General features: G+C 40.5%; 1 protein-coding gene across 1 annotated transcript in view; it reads right to left on the bottom strand.

Annotated features, from left to right (window-relative positions):
- Positions 1-19,159, bottom strand: part of LOC126298944 (alkaline phosphatase-like) — a 1,012,316-nt gene extending 993,157 nt beyond the window's left edge. The window contains exon 1 of the mRNA XM_049990545.1: positions 18,981-19,159. Within this exon, the coding sequence (XP_049846502.1) occupies positions 18,981-19,047 (67 nt within the window). The 5' untranslated portion in view covers positions 19,048-19,159. The remainder of the gene's footprint in view (positions 1-18,980) is intronic.
- Positions 19,160-19,649: the final 490 nt, after the last annotated feature.

Raw genomic sequence — 19,649 nt, 5'->3', positions numbered from 1 at the left:
AGCAACAGTGTCCCTAATTTGCTGGGAAGTGGCGGTGCGGTCCCCTACGGCACTGCGTAGGATCCTACGGTCTTGGCGTGCATCCGTGCGTCGCTACGGTCCGGTCCCAGGTCGACGGGCACGTGCACCTTCCGTCGACCACTGGCAACAACATCGATGTACTGTGGAGACCTCACGCCCTACGTGTTGAGCAATTCGGCGGTACGTCCACCCGGCCTCCCGCATGCCCACTATACGCCCTCGCTCAAAGTCCGTCAACTGCACATACGGTTCACGTCCACGCTGTCGCGGCATGCTACCAGTGTTACAGACTGCGATGGACCTCCGTATGCCACGGCAAACTAGCTGACACTGACGGCGGCGGTGCACAAATGCTGCTCAGCTAGCGCCACTCGACGGCCAACACCGCGGTTCCTGGTGTGTCCGCTGTGCCGTGCGTGTGATCATTGCTTGTACAGCCCTCTCCCAGTGTCCGGAGCAAGTATGGTGGGTCTGACACACCGGTGTCAATGTGTTCTTTTTTCCATTTCCAGGAGTGTATAAAGTTCTTTAAAGAATCCTTTCAATTCACTTTGAACCTTTTTTTTGAAGAAGCGTCTAGAATACGCTCTACCTCTCAATATCTACTGTAGTGCTCATTTCTAAGGAGTGATCAACACATCACAACTGGCTAGTAATATTGATAAAAGTATTTATTCTTTTGATGACCACCTTTTCTTCTTACGTCACATGTTAGATGGACCTGAAGCGAGTTACCATATCCATATTTCGTAGATAAAACTTTGGTCAGATATCTAATTCTTACCTTTCAGTCAACGAAAGAGACCAGTTACACAAGTATTTAATCACATTAATTTTTGTCTTGCAACAGAAAAACGAGAGAGAGTAGATTTTATTATCTGATTTTGTGGTTGTCATATATTACTGAAGGTGGTCGGTCGGGCCCCATTGGCCTATGTAGGGTCGAAGGATGGGATTATACCGTTTTTTTGTTTTTTTTTTTTTGTTTCTTACATCAAATTTGCAACGGACAACTTACTAAAGCTCTGAAATTTTTGCAGTCAGGCTGTAATAATGTGGCGTTTTGCAGTCTAATAGTGGGAACACCCGTTTCACACAAGACATACATTGCTTTCTGTCGCCAAATAAAGTTCATAACAAATTAAAGGTTATTCAGTGCAGACCGTCGAAGCTAAAAGGGCATAAGAAATGCAATAAAACACTTACTTGTTTTTATAAGCGTAGAGGCGGACATAAAATTTTGATGGAACTGGGAATCAGAGTGTTAAGTATTTAACAGGGTTAAAATGCATGCTATTTGGAAATTTAAAATTAATAACAGGGACGATAATAACTTAGCATGGTAGAAATTAAGCACTTTTAGTTCGCAATGCTGGGTTCAAAGTGCAGCAGTGCGTAAAGAGGACACAATTTAAAACAAATGCGAACGCTATGCTCGTGGTCTGGAAGCTTATTTCATTAAAAGCTTAACGACGTCATTAATTACATCGCCAATATTTAAGCGATTCCCATCAGTATTAAACAGAATCAATGCATAATAGAGTCGTTTTCATGCCTTCTTTCCCTCTCTTGATAATTCTGCTAACTCTATGGGTGTGAGTGTACGAAAGACAACGTACTGTACATTTGGTTTTCCTAAAAAAATGTGTAGCGTCTATATAATGCGTAGTATCGGACTGCGTATTGTAATTCAGACGCGTCACGTATTTAACAATAATGCCTCTACTTCTAAGAGTTTCTGTTCTGCGGTCTTCTCGAACTGAATAAAGAAGTGCACTTACAAACTTCCTGGCAGATTAAAACTGTGTGCCCGACCGAGACTCGAACTCGGGACCAGAGTTCGAGTCTCGGTCGGGCACACAGTTTTAATCTGCCAGGAAGTTTCATATCAGCGCACACTCCGCTGCAGAGTGAAAATCTCATATAAGTGCACTTACAGTTATATAAAAACTGGCATTAGAATGAGAGACCCCCGTATTGTTTTACATTCGTAGTCAATATTTTTCAAAATTTTCTTTCTAGCCCACGAATATTTACAAAAGCAGTGGCACTTTGATTTTATCCAATCTGTCTAATTTACCGAAAACAAATATATTATTGTCTCCATTCAACAAAATGGAACCTCTTTCATACAACGTTACTACTTACTTGTAGGACAATACTCTTAGGAATGCGCGTAGGTAGTTGTAGCTGCTGACGTAACGTAACAAGCTTGGGAAGCCAGTTCTGGGACCGAAGCAGCGCTGTTACCGGGACACGAGCAGCCGTAGCAGCCCTATCGGCTTCCGACGTACAACATATTGTAGGTCTTCCCTTTCCTAACTTTTCTATTATTACTATAGCGTCCACTGCGATTAAATGTATGGGAGCTAACTACTGTAATGTGTTGTTACCAATAACTGCTTGGTAATTAGTGCCAAAATAAGTAAAACGTAATCTATTCTTTATACTGTTTATATTTTATACTTCAGTGGTTTGAATGATTTTGACCACTGTAACTAAATGAATTTTCAGACCGGCATTTCATAGCCAGAAAACTTGTTACTAAAATCCATTATGAGTGAAGGTTCCATCATATTCGGTTTTGATTATACATAATATAATTAACTAACGTTTGATCTGATTCTTTATTTGGCTCTGTAGGTTACATGTTGTACAGATAGTGTCCTATTAAAATAGGACAAACGAAGTCAAAGAATACAATATTAAATGAGCATTTCTTCCACGAGAATTTTAGGTATCATGGCTGGATATAATATTACAACCATCACTGACATAAGTCAATATTTGTTAAAACCAAAATAAATTATAGGAAAAACTTTTACTGAATTGACCGAAATTTACATTAGACGATTAGAGCTTGTTTGCGGTCCACGCAGTATAATTTTTTTGTATTTTTGTTTTTAGTTTCAGTACATTACGTAAATCCGCTGTCTCCTTTCCTGGTAATGTCAGGCTTCAAAAATAAGTTGTTATGATTGCTTAAAAATGGAGAATAAACAAAGTTATACATTTTTATCTAAAAGACGTAAATAAATTTACTCATTTATCTTCGTAAATTAAATTAAAGTACAACAATTTTATCTTCATGTAATAAGTAAAAGTACCACCTTTTTCTTTTAAGAGTGTATTTTTTATCTAAGTGGTTTCCTCTATTGTTACACTATAGAATGGGTTATAGCTCTTAGACTTGATGAAAAGCTTATTGTACAATTTTGCCTCTGAGTCACTAACTCCCTCGTGTGCTTCTGGGAGAATTGTAGAGCCTTGGTGAAAATTTTTCATCTGTTTTACATTATAGTTGTGAAAGCCACAATTTGTCTGAAATAATTCACAGTTGTTGACCACAAACGTTATCTGTTAGTTTATATATCGACCTATAAGTGTAAATATCTGAGAGACTTGAAGAGGCCTCTGTAGGATGTTCTTGAAGTAACTCCATGTATTAACCTCACTGCTTGCTTTTGGTGTTTTAAGACTTTTCCAACCCTTTGGAGCGATTCCTCAGAAGACTATCGATTCCTCAGAAGACTATACCATAGGAGTTTATAGAATAAAAACATGCAAAACATGACAGTAGCGTTATCTCTCTGTCAACAAAGTGAGAAATAGTTTTCAGTGCAAAGCATGCTAAGGCAGTTTTTTGAGCAGCTAACCAATTTGCTCATTCCATCTTAACTTAGTGTCTATCTGGATGCCTATGAATTTGGTATGTGGGATTTCATTGGTTTCCTGTTTGCAAGCATCCAATTCAGGAACATGAAGATTTTTTATCTGCTGTCTGAAACTACATAATACTAAATTTTCAAAATTTTAGGCTTGTGCTATTTGCTATGAACCATTTGTATACTGGTCAGTCACTTTTTGGGCTGCAACCTGCACTGTGGAGACAGGTCATTTGATGATAGTACGTGTATCATCAGAGAACATCAGCATTTTCTCCTGTTAATTGTTTTAATTGGTAGCTCATTAACGTAGATCAAAAAATCAGTTGCCTACGGATCGTGGTGGACCCGGTACTTTAGATTTCCCCGGTATCTGTTTGTTGTTACACTTGCCTGCATTACGTCAACTCTTTGTTTCCAGTAGTGTAAGTAAGTTTTTACCCAAGCCAGTGGTTCATCTTTGATGCCATATATGGAAGATTTTAAATAGTGTGTTATGAACTATGAAAATTTTATATTTTATCCACCTTCAGCAACTGTATTTCTATTTGTTGAAATAATCTGTAACTAGTGGCATTCGAGAAATTTTAATCTTTTACCGGTTTTCTTCAAAATATTATGATTATCTTATTATTAGGAAGCGTCAAGAATTAGCAGGTGTATGTAGCATGTGGCACTATGACCCAAATGACTACAGGAATATACTACATATACCTGCTAATTTTTGACACTAGCTAATAATGCGATAATTACAATGTTTTGAAGAAGGGCATTAGTTGCCTGAATCGGTAAAGGAGTGAAATTTCTTTACTGCAATTGGTTACGGATCATTTCAACAGATTACGACAATACACAGAGCTTGCTCCTGCCTGCCTACTCATCTGTCCAACCTTGAATATTGAGACCGAGCAAGGTGGAGAAGTTGTTAAAACGCTAGACTCGCGTTTAGGAGACGCGGATTTACTTCTCGTCCCATAACCTAGATTTAAGTTTTTAAGCTTCCCGTGGTTTCCCTACATCGCTCAAGGCAAGTGCCGGGATGGTCCCTTTGAAACATCACAGCTGACATCCTTCCTCAATCTGAACATGTGGTATATCTTTAATTATCTCATCGTTGACGGGATGCTAAACCATAATCTGTTTTCGTCAGCGACATTGGGATTGAGTGAAACACTGAGATAAGGTCCCTCTCCTAATCTCAGTGTATTGTGTTAGGTCCATATCTTTGGATGAATGAGGTGAACGTTTGTGTCATTTACTGTTTTATTTATGGTTATGGTAATGAAAGCAAGAGGAAGGCTGTAGCCCAGTGCCTTCATACAGCCGATTCCTCTTCGTCAGCGTCATCGAAGGGGTAGTTTAACATCAACTTTCCTTAGCGTTACGTGAGTCTCTTGTCTGAAATTAAAACGAGTCTACTGAGAGAAGGAAGACTGTAGAGATGATGATGATGGGCACCAATTCGGGCTCCAATCGCAAAGCCCTCATCCAAAGAAGTGACTACTTTCAAACACATTACATACCTTTACTCCATGAGATGCTTCATATTTAATCCGAGATACGTTATACTGCCATACCACCATAACGTAGCTTAACGCTGTACAAACGCTGTTACGCTGTACAGATAATTTCTTAAATGAGTATCGTGACTGAAAAGGAAAGTAAGTTTAAATGTTCTCACTAATTTTAAAGTAATGCCAGAAAAAGACAAAGAAAAAGTGGAGAAACTTTTACGTTTTTTAGATTTATAAAACTGTCTACTAGAAATTACTTATTTCAACACTTACATGATGTAAAAACCTGGTTTTCCACTGACTTCATTATTAGTATATGCTGTCATTTACTTCGTGAGCCACTCGTAGCAGTGACCGCTACCTTCACATATTTTTACGACTTACTGTGCTGAAAGCTTTTGCACTTTTGCAGCGCGTTGTCTCTGTTATCCCGAACCGCGCGACTGCTACGGTCGCCGGTTCGAATCCTGCCTCGGACATGGTTGTGTGTGATGTCCTTAGGTTAGTTAGGTTTAAGTAGTTCTAAGTTCTAGGGGACTGATGACCACAGATGTTAAGTCCCATAGTGCTCAGAGCCATTTGAACCATCTCTGTTATCGAATGTCTTCCAACGCTCCGCAACATTCCCCGAATTGAGGCTTTCACATCTGTCTTTTACTCTGGGAACAAAAGCTCTAATTGAATGCTTTGTTCGTTCGTCCTCTCCCGCTGTGTTCTGCGAAAGTGCGTTAACACTCAGTGCTGAAACTCGTGTGTTAAGCCCGTCATGAGGACCGGCTTCGTCGATTAACATTACTGAAATATGTCAGCAAGTGAAAAATTCTTTTACTCGTGTTATCGCAAGGCTTTTAGTATACAATAGGTGAGCAATGGCTGAAAATGATGAAGCAGTTATACAATTCATTGACGGGACCAGTGACGTGGTAAAATAAAGTGACCAAAAGATGAAAAAAGCAGTATATCTCAAAATTTAGAACTAAATCATAGACTCAAAAAGTCTTAATTTGACTTTCTGTACAAACTACAATTAAATGCGGAAGTTCGGTCCGCAGCTCGTGGGCGTGCGGTGGCGTTCTCGCTTCCCGCGCCCGGGTTCCCGGGTTCGATTCCCGGCGAGGTCAGGGATTTTCTCTGCCTCCTCATGACTGGGTGTTGTGTGATGTTCTTAGGTTAGTTAGGTTTAACTAGTTCTAAGTTCTAGGGGACTGATGACCATAGATGTTAAGTCCCATAGTGCTCAGAGCCATTTGAACCATTTCGAAATGAGGAAGTTAATTCAAGAAAAATATTTACAAGTGGCAAGAATGAAGACCAAATGTTTTTCATGGAACATATGTTTTATTTCATCGTATTGCGCTGCTTAACATAAAACGGCTGTCACATAAAATATGAGTTGATGACAGTATCTGATGTCTCATACAGGTGTATGATTAAAGCTGTGTCGACCTTATGACTACAGTCAAGATGTTTGTCTTCCGCAGCACAAACTAAGCCAACCGTGCACGCATCGCTAAGAACCTCAAAGCTCCAATCTATCAACGCTTCCCTTAGATGGTTCTGTTGGAAACCTGAAAGGCAAAGATCCTGAATTGAGTTACGGAACAGCACACGGTTTTAATAGTTTAGTAAGCCAACACCATTGAGTACGTCCCTTGTCAGTCAATAAATATGAATAATGAACGTCAAAGTAAATTACTGAACGCCTCCTTGGAAGGAGTCATTGTTAGAAGAGCAGCAAACTATTAACATTTCATAATAGCCGCATATCACACTGTCCTGAGTATAGCTCGTATTAAAGATTTCTACCGTAAAGACTAAGAGAAATCTTACTGTTTACCTAGAAGCAAACCTTTTGGCCAGTATAATTAAGACAATGACGAATTCCTCCGACACGTCTGGATCCATTCTTCGTTGCTCTGTGTCTATGATGTCTTCTGAACGATACATTATAAACCCACAACGAATTCTGCTGGATAAACGCTGTTATGTACAGTGCATAAATGTTTACTATAATCACGCCTTATCCATCTTGAATGTTTCATGAAGGGGGAAAAGCTTTAGCTGGACATTGCAGTCATTAAAGATTTGCTCTCGTGGAGAAGAAGGGGTGAAAAACCGGCCGTGACCTGTTTAAGGGACCTTGCTTTACCGACACCAAGAATACCTGAATTATAGAGGCTGAACTGGAATTAGATCTTCACTCCTCCAGCCCGTGAGATAACTATAATTTGAAAACATGTTTGGGGTAATTAATACAAACATCCATATTTTACATTGTCTCTAACACGTCTTGTGTTTAAATGAATTAATTCAGCCAGAAAATGAGTTGGTTAACTGTTTTGGCTAAATAAATCTATCATATTTTCAACAGCGTCACAATATCTGGACTTTAATGCTGGTTCTCGCTTACCGATAACTAAAGAAACCTGTATTCATTAGAATTAGAAAAAGTCGTTTAAGACTGTTTTTTGTCTATTTTGAGAAATATCAAGTGCCTAATTACGTTTATAGGATAACTTTCACCATAAAGACACTGGTGTGTGCGTTTCCTGTCCGAAAATGGTTAATCATTGTTCTACCCAACAACCTCGTAGCCTAATGTAAAAGTACTTTCCCAAAGTGAATGATACCATCATTTCGTCCTGTATTTACATGATTCATATTATACACTACTGGCCATTAAAATTGCTACACCAAGAAGAAATGCAGACGATAAACGGGCAATCATTGGACAAATATATTATACTAGAACTGACATGTGATTACATTTTCACGCAATTGGGGTGCACAGATCCTGAGAAATCAGTACCCAGAACAACCACCTCTGGCCTAATAACAACCTTGATACGCCTGGGCATTGAGTCAAACAGAGCTTGGATGGCGTGTACAGGTACAGCTGCCCATGCAACTTCAACACGATACCACAGTTCGTCAAGAGTAGTGACTGGCGTATTGTGAAGAGCCACTTGCTCGGCCACTATTGACCAGACGTTTTCACTTGGTGACAGATCTGGAGAATGTGCTGGCCAGGGCAGCAGACGAACATTTTCGGTATCCAGAAAGTCCCGTAAAGGACCTGCAACATGCGATCGTGCATTATTCTTCTGAAATGAAGGGTTGTGCAGGGATCGAATAAAGGGTAGAGCCACGGGTCGTAACACATCTGAAATGTAACGTCCACTGTTCAAAGTGCCGTCAATGCGAACAAGAGGTGACCGAGACGTGTAACCAATGGCACCCCATACCATCACGCCGTATGATACGCAAGTATGGCGATGACGAATACACGCTTCCAATGTGCGTTCACCGCGATGTCGCCAAACACGGATGCGACCATCATGGTGCTGTAAACAGAACCTGGATTCATCCGAAAAAAAGACTTTTTGTCATTCGTGCACCGAGTTTCTTCACTGAATACACCATCGCAGGCGCTCTTGTCTGCGATGCAGCGTCGAGGGTAACCGCAGCCATGGTCTCCGAGCTGATAGTCCATGCTGCTGCAAACGTCCTCGAACTGTTCGTGCAGATGGTTGTTGTCTTGCAAACATCTCCATCTGTTGACTCAGGGATCGAGACGTGCTGCATGATCCGTTACAGCCATGCGGATAAGATGCCTGTCATCTCGACTGCTAGTGATACGAAGCCGTTGGGATCCAGCACGGCGTTCCGTATTACCCTCCTGAACCGACCGATTCCATATTCTGCTAACAGTCATTGGATCTCGACCAACGCCAGCAGCAATGCCGCGATACGATAAACCACAATCGCTATAGGCTACAATCAGACCATTATCAAAGTCGGAAACGTGATGGTACGCATTTCTCCTCCTTACACGACTCATCACAACAACGTTTCATCAGGCAAAGCCGGTCAGCTGCTATTTGTGTATGAGAAATCGGTTGGAAACTTTCCTCATGTCAGCACGTTGTAGGTGTCGCCACCGGCGCCAACGTTGTGTGAGTTCTCTGAAAAGCTAATCATTTGCATATCAGAGTATCTTATCCCTGTCGGTTAAATTTCGCGTCTGTAGCACGTAATCTTCGTGGCGTAGCAATTTTAATGGCCAGTAGTGTAGTAAATGTAAATCACAATACTCTATATGTTCTGTCGAACATTTATTACGAGGGTTATTCGAAACGTAAGGTCCTATCTACTGCGAAATGGAAACCATTGTGAGAAACCGATGTTATGTACAAATCTGTTGGGCAATGTCTCTAGTACGAGCGAACAGTGAGCACGTAAAGATGCCTAGAAAATAGCATCATGATGGTCGTATCCGTGTTTGGCGACATCGCGGTGAACGCACACTGGAAGCGTGTATTCGTCATCGCCATACTGGCGTATACCCGGCGTGATGGTATGGGGTGCAATTGGTTACACGTCTCGGTCACCTCTTGTTCGCATTGACGGCTCTTTGAACAGTGGACGTTTCGTTTCAGATGTGTTACGACCCGTGGCTCTACCCTTCATTCTATCCCTGCGAAATCCTACATTTCAGCAGGATAATGCACGACTACATGTTGCAGGTCCTGTACGGGCCTTTCTGGATACCGAAAATGTTCGACAGCTGCCCTGGGCAGCACATTCTCCAGATCTTACACCAATTGAAAACGTCTGGTCAATGGTGGCCGAGCAACTGGTTCGTCACAATACGCCAGTCACTACTCTTGATGAACTGTGGTATCGTGTTGAAGCTGCATGGGCAGCTGTACCTGTACACGCCATCCAAGCTCTGTATCAAGGACATTATTGCGGCCAGAGGAGGTTGTTCTGGGTACTGCTTTCTCAGGATCTGTGCACCGAAATTGCGTGAAAATGTAATCACATGTCAGTTCTAGTATAATATATTTGTCCAATGAATACCTGTTTATCATCTGCATTTCTTCTTGGAGTAGCAATTTTAATGGCCAGTAGTGTATATTTTGTTTAGGTACAGAAAGCATCCTCCGAGTCAACTTCATGCCACTTACGCAAGTAGCTGTGGCGTACAAATTTATTTTATGTATCACGTGTCCGATATAGAATGTTACGAAAAACGTTGTAGCGCAGACGCTAGTCTGCACTTCTACCTACAACTTAATTTCGTGCGAAGCGAGACAGGACTGTATTTTATGCCGACGGTATTAAAAGACGCTAAAGCGCTTTTTTACTTGTCCACGTTATACTGTAGACATCAGATAACGAGAATAATACCCGAGATCTCGCTTGCTATTTTAAATAACAATTGTGCAGTAAACCGACCGGTGCAGTGTTAATTAATTCTTTGTGTTTGGGTGTTCCCTCTCTTTTCAGCGGGAGCCATTTCGCCATCCCTCATAGCAATTGTGCGCTGTACACTGACTAGCGGGACCGCCTCCGGCGTTAACGTGAAATGAGAAATAGAAATTAAAGCCCGCGGTGCAGGCCGATTCGGCTCACAACTGTAATCTCTCTTTTCGCGTCGGACAAGAATACGCGCGCTTCGTGTGTACTTTACAAAAGGTAATCCTCTTAGGACCGGCCTGCTGATGGACTGTGGCAGCGATACTCGGCTGCTGCGGCAGCGCCGTCCAAGTCTCCTCATTTACCATTGTGAGAAAGCCTATATCGGAATCTGAGCTCTTTTATCAAACTGGTCAACGACACGAACAGATAAAAACTAAAGTTTATTGCTTCCAAACTGTGTTCGCTGAGAAGAGATATAGCGCGATAGATCCCAGGGACAAGTCGACAGATACTCCAGATCGGAGCACTGTTTTTAATTTACGTGTTTTCCATGCATCATCGCATAGAAGAGGGTGAAATCATTATCAGAAGTCTCTTCAAGTGTTAATGTGATTCCACGAATGCAAAAGTGTTTTGTAATTACTTACCAACGACGTTTTGTGTTGAAGCATTTGAATAAATATTACAATTCAGATACACGATAGAATTTCAGGTTAGGAGATGTTAGAGAAATTTCCATTCCATACAGATAAAGAAAATGATTTTTGTGCGCGATACAGACTTTTTTGTTCGACCATTGGCATAAACAACATTTTCTCTCGGTAATACGCACCAAGAAAGTTAACATATGTGAAAGAGGTAATCGTATTCAGTTGTTTTGTTAATTTCTTGAACTCGCATCCATGTATTTAACACATATATTTAAACAATAAAATGAAATTATTTAAAGAAAATAATATGAAACTTTAACTATGAAGTACGTGAAAACTCGCATTAATAAAAGGTTCAAATGGCTCTGAGCACTATGGGACTTAACTTCTGTGGTCATCAGTCCCCTAGAACTTAGAACTACTTAAACCTAACTAACCTAAGGACATCACACACATCCATGGCCGAGGCAGGATTCGAACCTGCGGCCGTAGAGGTCGCGCGGCTCCAGACTGTAGCGCCTAGAACCGCTCGGCCACTCCGGCCGGCCTTGGATTATATTTTGACGATTATGTGGTCTCTTCATTCTTCAGTTGTGTTATCAGTGGCTGATTTCCACGAGAAATTTCAACGGCCGCCAAAGTCTTCTGATTTATATTTTAAGAACCAACAGAGTGGTTTTGTTTCAGTTAATTGAGTAATGAGAAGGCTCCACTGAAACCGGACCTCAAACTAAACACGCTCCTATATCTCTGTGTGAACAACAATAATTTTAGATTAGGAAAAAAAACAGGTACTCTCATAGATTGTGTTTGTTAGGCACCTTCAATATGATTTTGACCCAATGAAATTAAGTGACAAATACTGCAGATCTATCAATCAACCAAACCATTCATATCCTCATTGGTAATCATTATTTTTCTGTTATAAGTAGAATTACTTACAGCGTTCATGTTGTTATGTCATTTTGTTTTATGTTAACTCACTACATTGTTGCCGGCAGGGTTGGCCGAGCGGTTCTGGCGCTACAGTCTGGAACTCCGCGACCGCTACGGTCGCAGGTTCGAATCTTGCCTCGGTTATGGATTTGTGTGATGTCCTTAGGTTAGTTCGGTTTAAGTAGTTCTAAGTTCTAGGGGACTGATGACATCAGAAGTTAAGTCCCATAGTGCTCAGAGCCATTTGAACCATTTTGAACTACATTGTTGTTGAATCCTGGAGACATTCCTTCAAAATTAATAATCATAATTGCTCCATAATAAAAATTATTTTAGCGGTTATTTCTGTATAAATCGGATTAGCACACTCATTAATTTGGATAAAAATTATTCAAATGCGTAAAGAGTATATATCAGGTTGAAATTATGAAATACCTCTTGTAGGAAACAAATTGACTAAACAGTTACAGTTTTGTGGAGTCAACTGACGCATCCATGATTCATCTATGAAATTTATGAGTTCGTTTCGTATCTTGATCCGTGTTTCTAAATATAGACTCGTATAAAGATTACAATGCTGTTATACAGATAACTTATCTATGTCCTGATATAAAGTAGATGCCACATTTTCCGCCGAAACCTCAGTAAACAACTTCTGACTGAGATTGCAGCAATAGTAGCATCACTCTCTTCCGTTCTGCCTCAGTCAGTTTTCACGTGTTAAAGATATTAGCGACTTTCCTACCAACCTTGGAGACGAGTAAGTCTGTTATAGTCCATACGACTTATCATAAAGAGAGAAAATAGCCCCACCGCAAATGTGCTTAATGAGCTACAGCGCTTAGCAATAGATGAACGAATTACAGTGCGCTGTTAACTGGCTTTGCACCGAATAAATACTCTGATGGCTGTCCGATATCGACAGAACACGCTACAGGCCGAAACAGCAGAACAACGTTAACTTCAGAAAGTTTCTCACCTAATTAACACAGTAAACAGGAAACGTTTTTGCGGTAATGTATCAGAAGTACCTTGTTTTTTAAATTATTTTACCAATATTTGAACGAGTCAGGAACAATTTACATTCTGGCCACATTATTATTATCCAGAGTGTAATACAGTGGTTAAAACCCTCATTTCCACTGTAGATCTGTTCACTTTGATTATGCGGTTGGTACGTGTTCAATTTTATCTGTAGCTCTTCTATTTCGATAATTCTAAAAACGTGAGTTTCTAGCATTCGTGACAATCAAAAACCGAACTGTAGAAACACAATCTCCAATCCACGGCTGGTATTACTGCATGTGCGTGTGCGCTTGTATGCGTGTGTGAGTGTGTGTGTGTGTGTGTGTGTGTGTGTGTGTACAATAGCATTTACGAAATTTTCACAAATCATTCCTAACGTCCTTTGGAACACACACACCTTATTACCCGTGGTTCAGTGGCAGATTTACGGTTTATAATCGTATGTCTGCACAACTATGTTACAATGCAGTTCCTTATTCCATATTAGACAGACCTCAATAATATTTTTAAATCTCGCTCTTTTGACAAGAAAATGTCAGAATATGGTAAATAGCTAAACGTTCGCATTCAAATGCAAAATAATTTCGTAAACTCCGATTAACTTATAATTTTCACTTATTAAGAGACGGCCGCGGTGGTCTAGCGGTTCAGGCGCTCAGTCCGGAACCGCGCGACTGCTACGGTCGCAGGTTCGAATCCTGCCTCGGGCATGGATGTGTGTGATGTCCTTAGGTTACTTAGGTTTAAGTAGTTCTAAGTTCTAGGGGACTGATGACCACAGATGTTAAGTCCCATAGTGCTCAGAGCCATTTGAACCATTTTTTGAACTTGTTAAGATTACGATGCGAATGCAATTTTGTCGTATGATGACACGGTTGGAGACCGTGGCTGTTATTTGAAGACAAATGTCGATGGTGTTGAGATAGCAACCAGCCACAAATTTATTTGTAATTCCTTCGTTCAAAAGGCACCGTTACAGATTTCGAATCATTACAATTCATCGTCAGACGGCTTTCATGCTTTCATTAGAACATGTGGTACATTTTTTACTGATTAGTTGTGCAAACCGGCATTTCACGACAAGTAATCAGTAAAAAATGCACCACATGTTCTAATGAAAGCATGAAAGCCGTCTGACGATGAATTGTAATGATTGGAAATCGGTAACGGTACCTTTTGAATAACGGAACTTAAAATAAATTTTTGGCTGGTTGCTGTCTCAACACCATCAACATTTGTCTTACGATGCGAAGCTTTACTCTACGTGTATGGTTCCTATATGTTTCTCCCAATTATGCGAGTGTTAATATGCAGCGTAGAATTTCAATCTCTGTATAATATGTCATATTTTTTGAGATTTTTTATTTCAACTTAATATTCTGTCAACAACGTCATTCTTAGATACAGATCATTTACTCGAGCTGGTGAGATTAGCGTTAAGGACTGAATTTTCGAATTAAGTAATAATTCATTCCTTAATGTTCGCACAGACATGGCATTGAAGAGTTTCCATTACTCAAAGCATTTACAACAATTTATAACAATTCGGCCGTTTATTCTGTGTTATATTAAGATTTCACACTAATTAAGAGCATTTATGGGAATAAAGATATCGCTTTTGCTAATCTTAAACAGTTTTATTTGTGACATTTGCTTCTACTCTGTAATGTGATTCCAGTACAAATGAGAACTTATTTAGGTATACATGTTTGCATCTGACTTTAACGAATGCGCGAACATGCGTATGTAGAACACAGCAGATTACAGCAGGCGTAGGTCAACAAAAGCAGCTGCGACATGATCGTCAAGCAGGGTTTGTGAACTAGCTGTAATTTTCCGAACCCTACAACTATGTAATCTAACATCTATGCTCTATAAAACGCTAAACATCTAATAATTTTTGAAATAATCAAATAATTTCCTTTTTGTAAATGTATGGCACATTACACTTATTAAATATATTATGACAAACGCCCATTGTTATTGTCGGCTAAAATGTGTTCTGTGAGCCGCATTTGAATAATCGCCTATTATCTTTAGTACATCTTTTTTATCTTTCTCTCACTGATTTATCCTTTCTTTCTTTGGTCATAGTCTGGGTAAAATAAAATTTGACAGTTCTCACATACCATGACACAACAAAGTAGTACTTACGTTTAAACGATTTGTCCTTTACTGAAAGACTATGTTGAATATCATCTAACTATACACTAGACGCATGAATCTGCTAACTTACCAAGTGCTGCTCGTACAAGAGAAAAACTTCAATAAATCAGTCTAGTTTCTAAAAAAAAAAGTATCTACCTTTGCTTATTCACGTAACGTTCAAACAAGACAATATATATCTTGCGTAGCAGCATTATAGAAGTTAAGTGTTGCCTTCGTGGAAGCAACTTACGAATACACGTACCATTTAAAAATCTATCAGCACAATAATTTCATTTTATGAAATTAGACATTCAAATTCCTTATATACGATGTAGGGCAAAATGTATCGCGGCAAAATAATGCTAAAAATTCATTCATCTGTTTTTAAAAGAAGGAACACCCCTAGTTACCTAATTTTTAGTAGTATGTGCTCTATTAAAAGTATCCGAGGTTGCTAGGGAACACGAGTACTGTCACACGACCTTGGTTGTGATTCTCAGCGAAACTTTTCTCAGAAATACTCACGAGAATGTGCTAAATACACCAACGCCAAGGCTGACATCACAGCGGTGTCTCACTAGCTTTCCTCGTCAACGTCAGAACATAAATGAGCCGTACCGTAATATTCACATTCCTCGGTCTCTTTCTGAGAACAGTTTCACTGAAAATCAAAACTGGTGTCATTACCCTGTACTTCTCTTTCCTCGAGTTCTCGAAAGTAGTTAAGATATGTGCATCGATCCGTTTAAAATGGTTATCAACTTCTTAGTATCTCTGATATATGGTACTGCAACGAATATTAATTTTGGAGCGAATGTCTCTCCCCATCGCGTACTTTGCTTGGCTTCGACGCTGCATCCAGGACATCAACAGTTCTAGAAAAATTTGTAAGACTGACAGTACAGCTGGCTCGCTGTACATAGGATGAATTATGTGAAACTTGCACCTCTTTCATGTCGTGACCCTTTCAAGATATCGACACGAGGTTGTCGGCATACGATAGTACTCAGAGGGACACGTAATTTTGTTTCGTGTATAATCCATTCAGCTCTTCTATCAACTGATTTGTTGAAGCAAGTATAGTTTTTTCTAATGAAACGATGTATCTTTCTAGGGGCATAGAAAACTCTTCAAAAGATGAGTAGAGTGTATATTGGCGTTGAAACTTTTCGCCAATGTATACGAGAAAAGAGCATAACTTGAAACACAACTCGACTGGAGTCGGCTGTTGCGATGTAAACACCGTCTAATGTGAGCTCTCTTGCTAGGTTCAGAAATTGTTTGCACTTAGAAGATAGGCATATGCAACTAAGATTAAACGTAGTTCCTCCTGGCCCTATTTTATGTGACAGAAGTACAAAGTGAGACGTGATTGTTGTAAATGTAACTATATGCTTACTTCTATCATAACACAAGTAGCTTAGGAAAGCTATTTCAAATATTTATAAAACTGCCATAGGCTAAAGTAGACTATCATAAGCACGCATAGACAACGGCAGTTTTCCTAGTAGCTTTGGTCAAGTAAGATCTTACCCGTGTTACCTGTACATTGAGTGTGTTGCATACCTATTACGCGTTACCTCAAACGACCGCATTCTTTATGTATGTAATCAATGTCTAGCTAGACTCCTCTAAAAACCGAAAGCGGTGAACTGTCTAAAAACTAGGTGACGATGTATAAAGGACCAGGTAAACTATGGAACATTTTTGTCCTAGATAGTTATCCTCCTCTCTGTTGCTTAAGAATAAATAGTATTTACAGAAAAACTGAAATTTTCAATGTTTAATTCAGTTTTTATTCGAAAATTATTGATTTGTAATGTGAAACAGAGGGATGTTGTAGTAAAAATAAATAAAACAATTCAGATTGATCATATATCCTTAGAAAACGCAATTTCCTCAACAAAAAGGTAAAATAAAAAGACAAAACAAAAATATATCAGACATTACTTGAATAGTTCGTTGAATATATATTAGCTGCATCAAAAGTAATTGCTTTGATTACATAAAAGTGCAGAAAAAGTTACCCATTCAACTAATTAACTTATAAAATGCAATTTATATTCCGTAAGGGTATGAAATACACACTGGATTAACACTGAATGATGTGCGGTTCTAATTATGTGCAAAACAAACAGCTAAACCAACAAAAAAACAAAGAGAAATCGTCAGCTCCCAGTTTCTCCCTTACACATTGATTTATGTTTCTTTCTCTACCAATTCAACCAGTACTAACGGTAACCTTGTCATTTACAATGTCATTTATGTAGTGTACCAAAACTACCCAACCGCGGCTTTGGTAGAGGGAAACTCTATGTGTTCGCAGTACTGCTTAAGTGGACAGCTTTGGTGGAAACAAGTAAACAGTCGAAAGGCTTGATACAATGACAGGGTCAGGCACGGGAGTCCCGCTAGGCAGTGTTTACACCGCAACAGCGGATTTCCGCCACCTTGCCATCCAATTGTAACTAGTTACTAGATTAGTTTCGCGAAAGGCTTCAACGCCGAAACATTAAGAAGCCTTGTATCACTATACTCGTCTTCTGACGAGCTTTAAAACGCTATTAAAACGTATATCGCTTTATTTAAAACAATATATTTGCTTCATGATCTCGGGCTAAAGTTAAGTGGCGTCAAATTCCATCTAAATAAGTGCTCCTCTGTGTGTTAACGTATACCGAAAACCTCGTCTCGACATCTTGAACGGTAAGGCTCATGAAGTAAAATGGTGCAACACAATAAAAACTGATACTTCGATGAAGTTTTATTAGTAAATACTAGCAAACTTCCCACTCCTCATTATTTAAAGAATATAACTCCCGTTTCAAACGTATGTTCACTTTACAGATTAGTTAAGTGTTAAAATATTTTGCGTCAGGTACGTAAGGGAGAAAAAGCTTAGAAAAGGAGTGAAATCGCGTTTATACTTTTTCGGAAGTCGCTAAGTGCTCTCGTTACCAAATACTGCGTGATTTGCGCTCCGTTTTAAAGAAAATAAAGTTTTTCACGCATCTCAATGTCTATGACGTCAATTCTCCTGAATTGTGTGTTCTACAAGATGTAATTTTGTACGGACATGCAGTAGTATATGCTGATACTGTATGAGAAATGTTTTGCGAATAGAGTTAGTAGTAAAGAAATAATGAATTGTAACGTCATGACTATTGCTGAAGTTTTAGTACACTAACTGCGAAAGAAAGAGAGAAAAATTTTCGTAAAGATCTGAAATGATGCGTTAAGTTTGTTGTAAGCCGCTGAGTGCTCTCGTTCTCAAATAATTGATGAATATAGTCTGGGTAATTTGCGCGTCGTAAGTTACGCTACCACAAGATATTACACAGTTTTTAAACTGTGTATATCTCTCGAGGCAGCGTAACACTTGTCTTACCGTGCTCAAGATTTAACACAAGTTCTAGCTCTTACAGAGTAGATTATGACACCAATTTAAATTTTTAAATTCAGTCAATAATTGTACGAAATATTGAACATAATTTATGTTGCCCACGGAAGCCGTTAGAGGGGCAATCTTGGACTGTGGTGCAGCGTGCAGCGGAGTAGCCGTTTTAGTAATATAGTTAGGCGAACTGTGAAATACATCGAAGCAGTTATTCTGCAGCTACGACCGTTCTTTGGACGCGCGCCCGATCAGTGCTTTACAAGCTATGCGGGTAAAAGTGTTGCAGAACGCCGCACATATTAGCAAATGCTCGCACTGCTCGTGGTAGCGGTGCTGTCGAACAGAGTAAACGCCGAGGGAGCGAACGAGGACGGGGAGAGGGGCAGGGAGGCGAGCTGGCGGCTGGATGCCGTCGTACCTTGGGAAGCGAGAGCCGCGATGGCGAGCAGCGTCGCCGCGGCGGCCGTGAGCCACATGGCGTACATGGGCGGCTAGCCCATCACACGCGCCGCGGCAGCTCACAGGGAGGTTGCAGCCACGTGCTCAGCGCGCTCCGCGGAGCATCGGTGCGGGAGGCGAGTGCTTAGCGACGGAACTGAGCGCCGGGCCGGCGGTGACCCGGCGGCAGCGGCCGCGCGTGCGCGCTGACCCACGGCCGCCGACGCCGACGCCGACGCCGACGCCGACGCTGTCGCGCGCCGTATCGATGCTCGCATCTCGCGCGCTTCGCAGATCGGCCGCCCTTCCGAATCTCTCTTTTCCGCTTCGCGCGCGTTGTTTCCCCCCCCTCCCCCCCCCCCCTCACCTCGAAATATTATTAAACGAGCGACAATGTATCGATTTACCTTTTTCATTAACTCGTGACATATTTATGACGGGGAAAACCACTCCCTGTCGCTACTGTATTACGGTCGACACGGCGAACGTACACTCTTCGGAAACTGCCGCGAGTGTGAGATTTCGCAGATACTGTCGATCGCGTGTCCGCTCTGACTGAGTGTGAACGGTTACTTTTGTAACGGTGTTCGGAAAAGTGCCATAGACTTACGTCTCTCCCTGAATCGACAGTGGCGCTCATGTGAATTTG

Source organism: Schistocerca gregaria, chromosome X, assembly GCF_023897955.1.
Source record: "Schistocerca gregaria isolate iqSchGreg1 chromosome X, iqSchGreg1.2, whole genome shotgun sequence".
NCBI lineage: Eukaryota > Metazoa > Arthropoda > Insecta > Orthoptera > Acrididae > Schistocerca > Schistocerca gregaria.
This window is presented reverse-complemented; position numbering and strand designations above follow the sequence as displayed.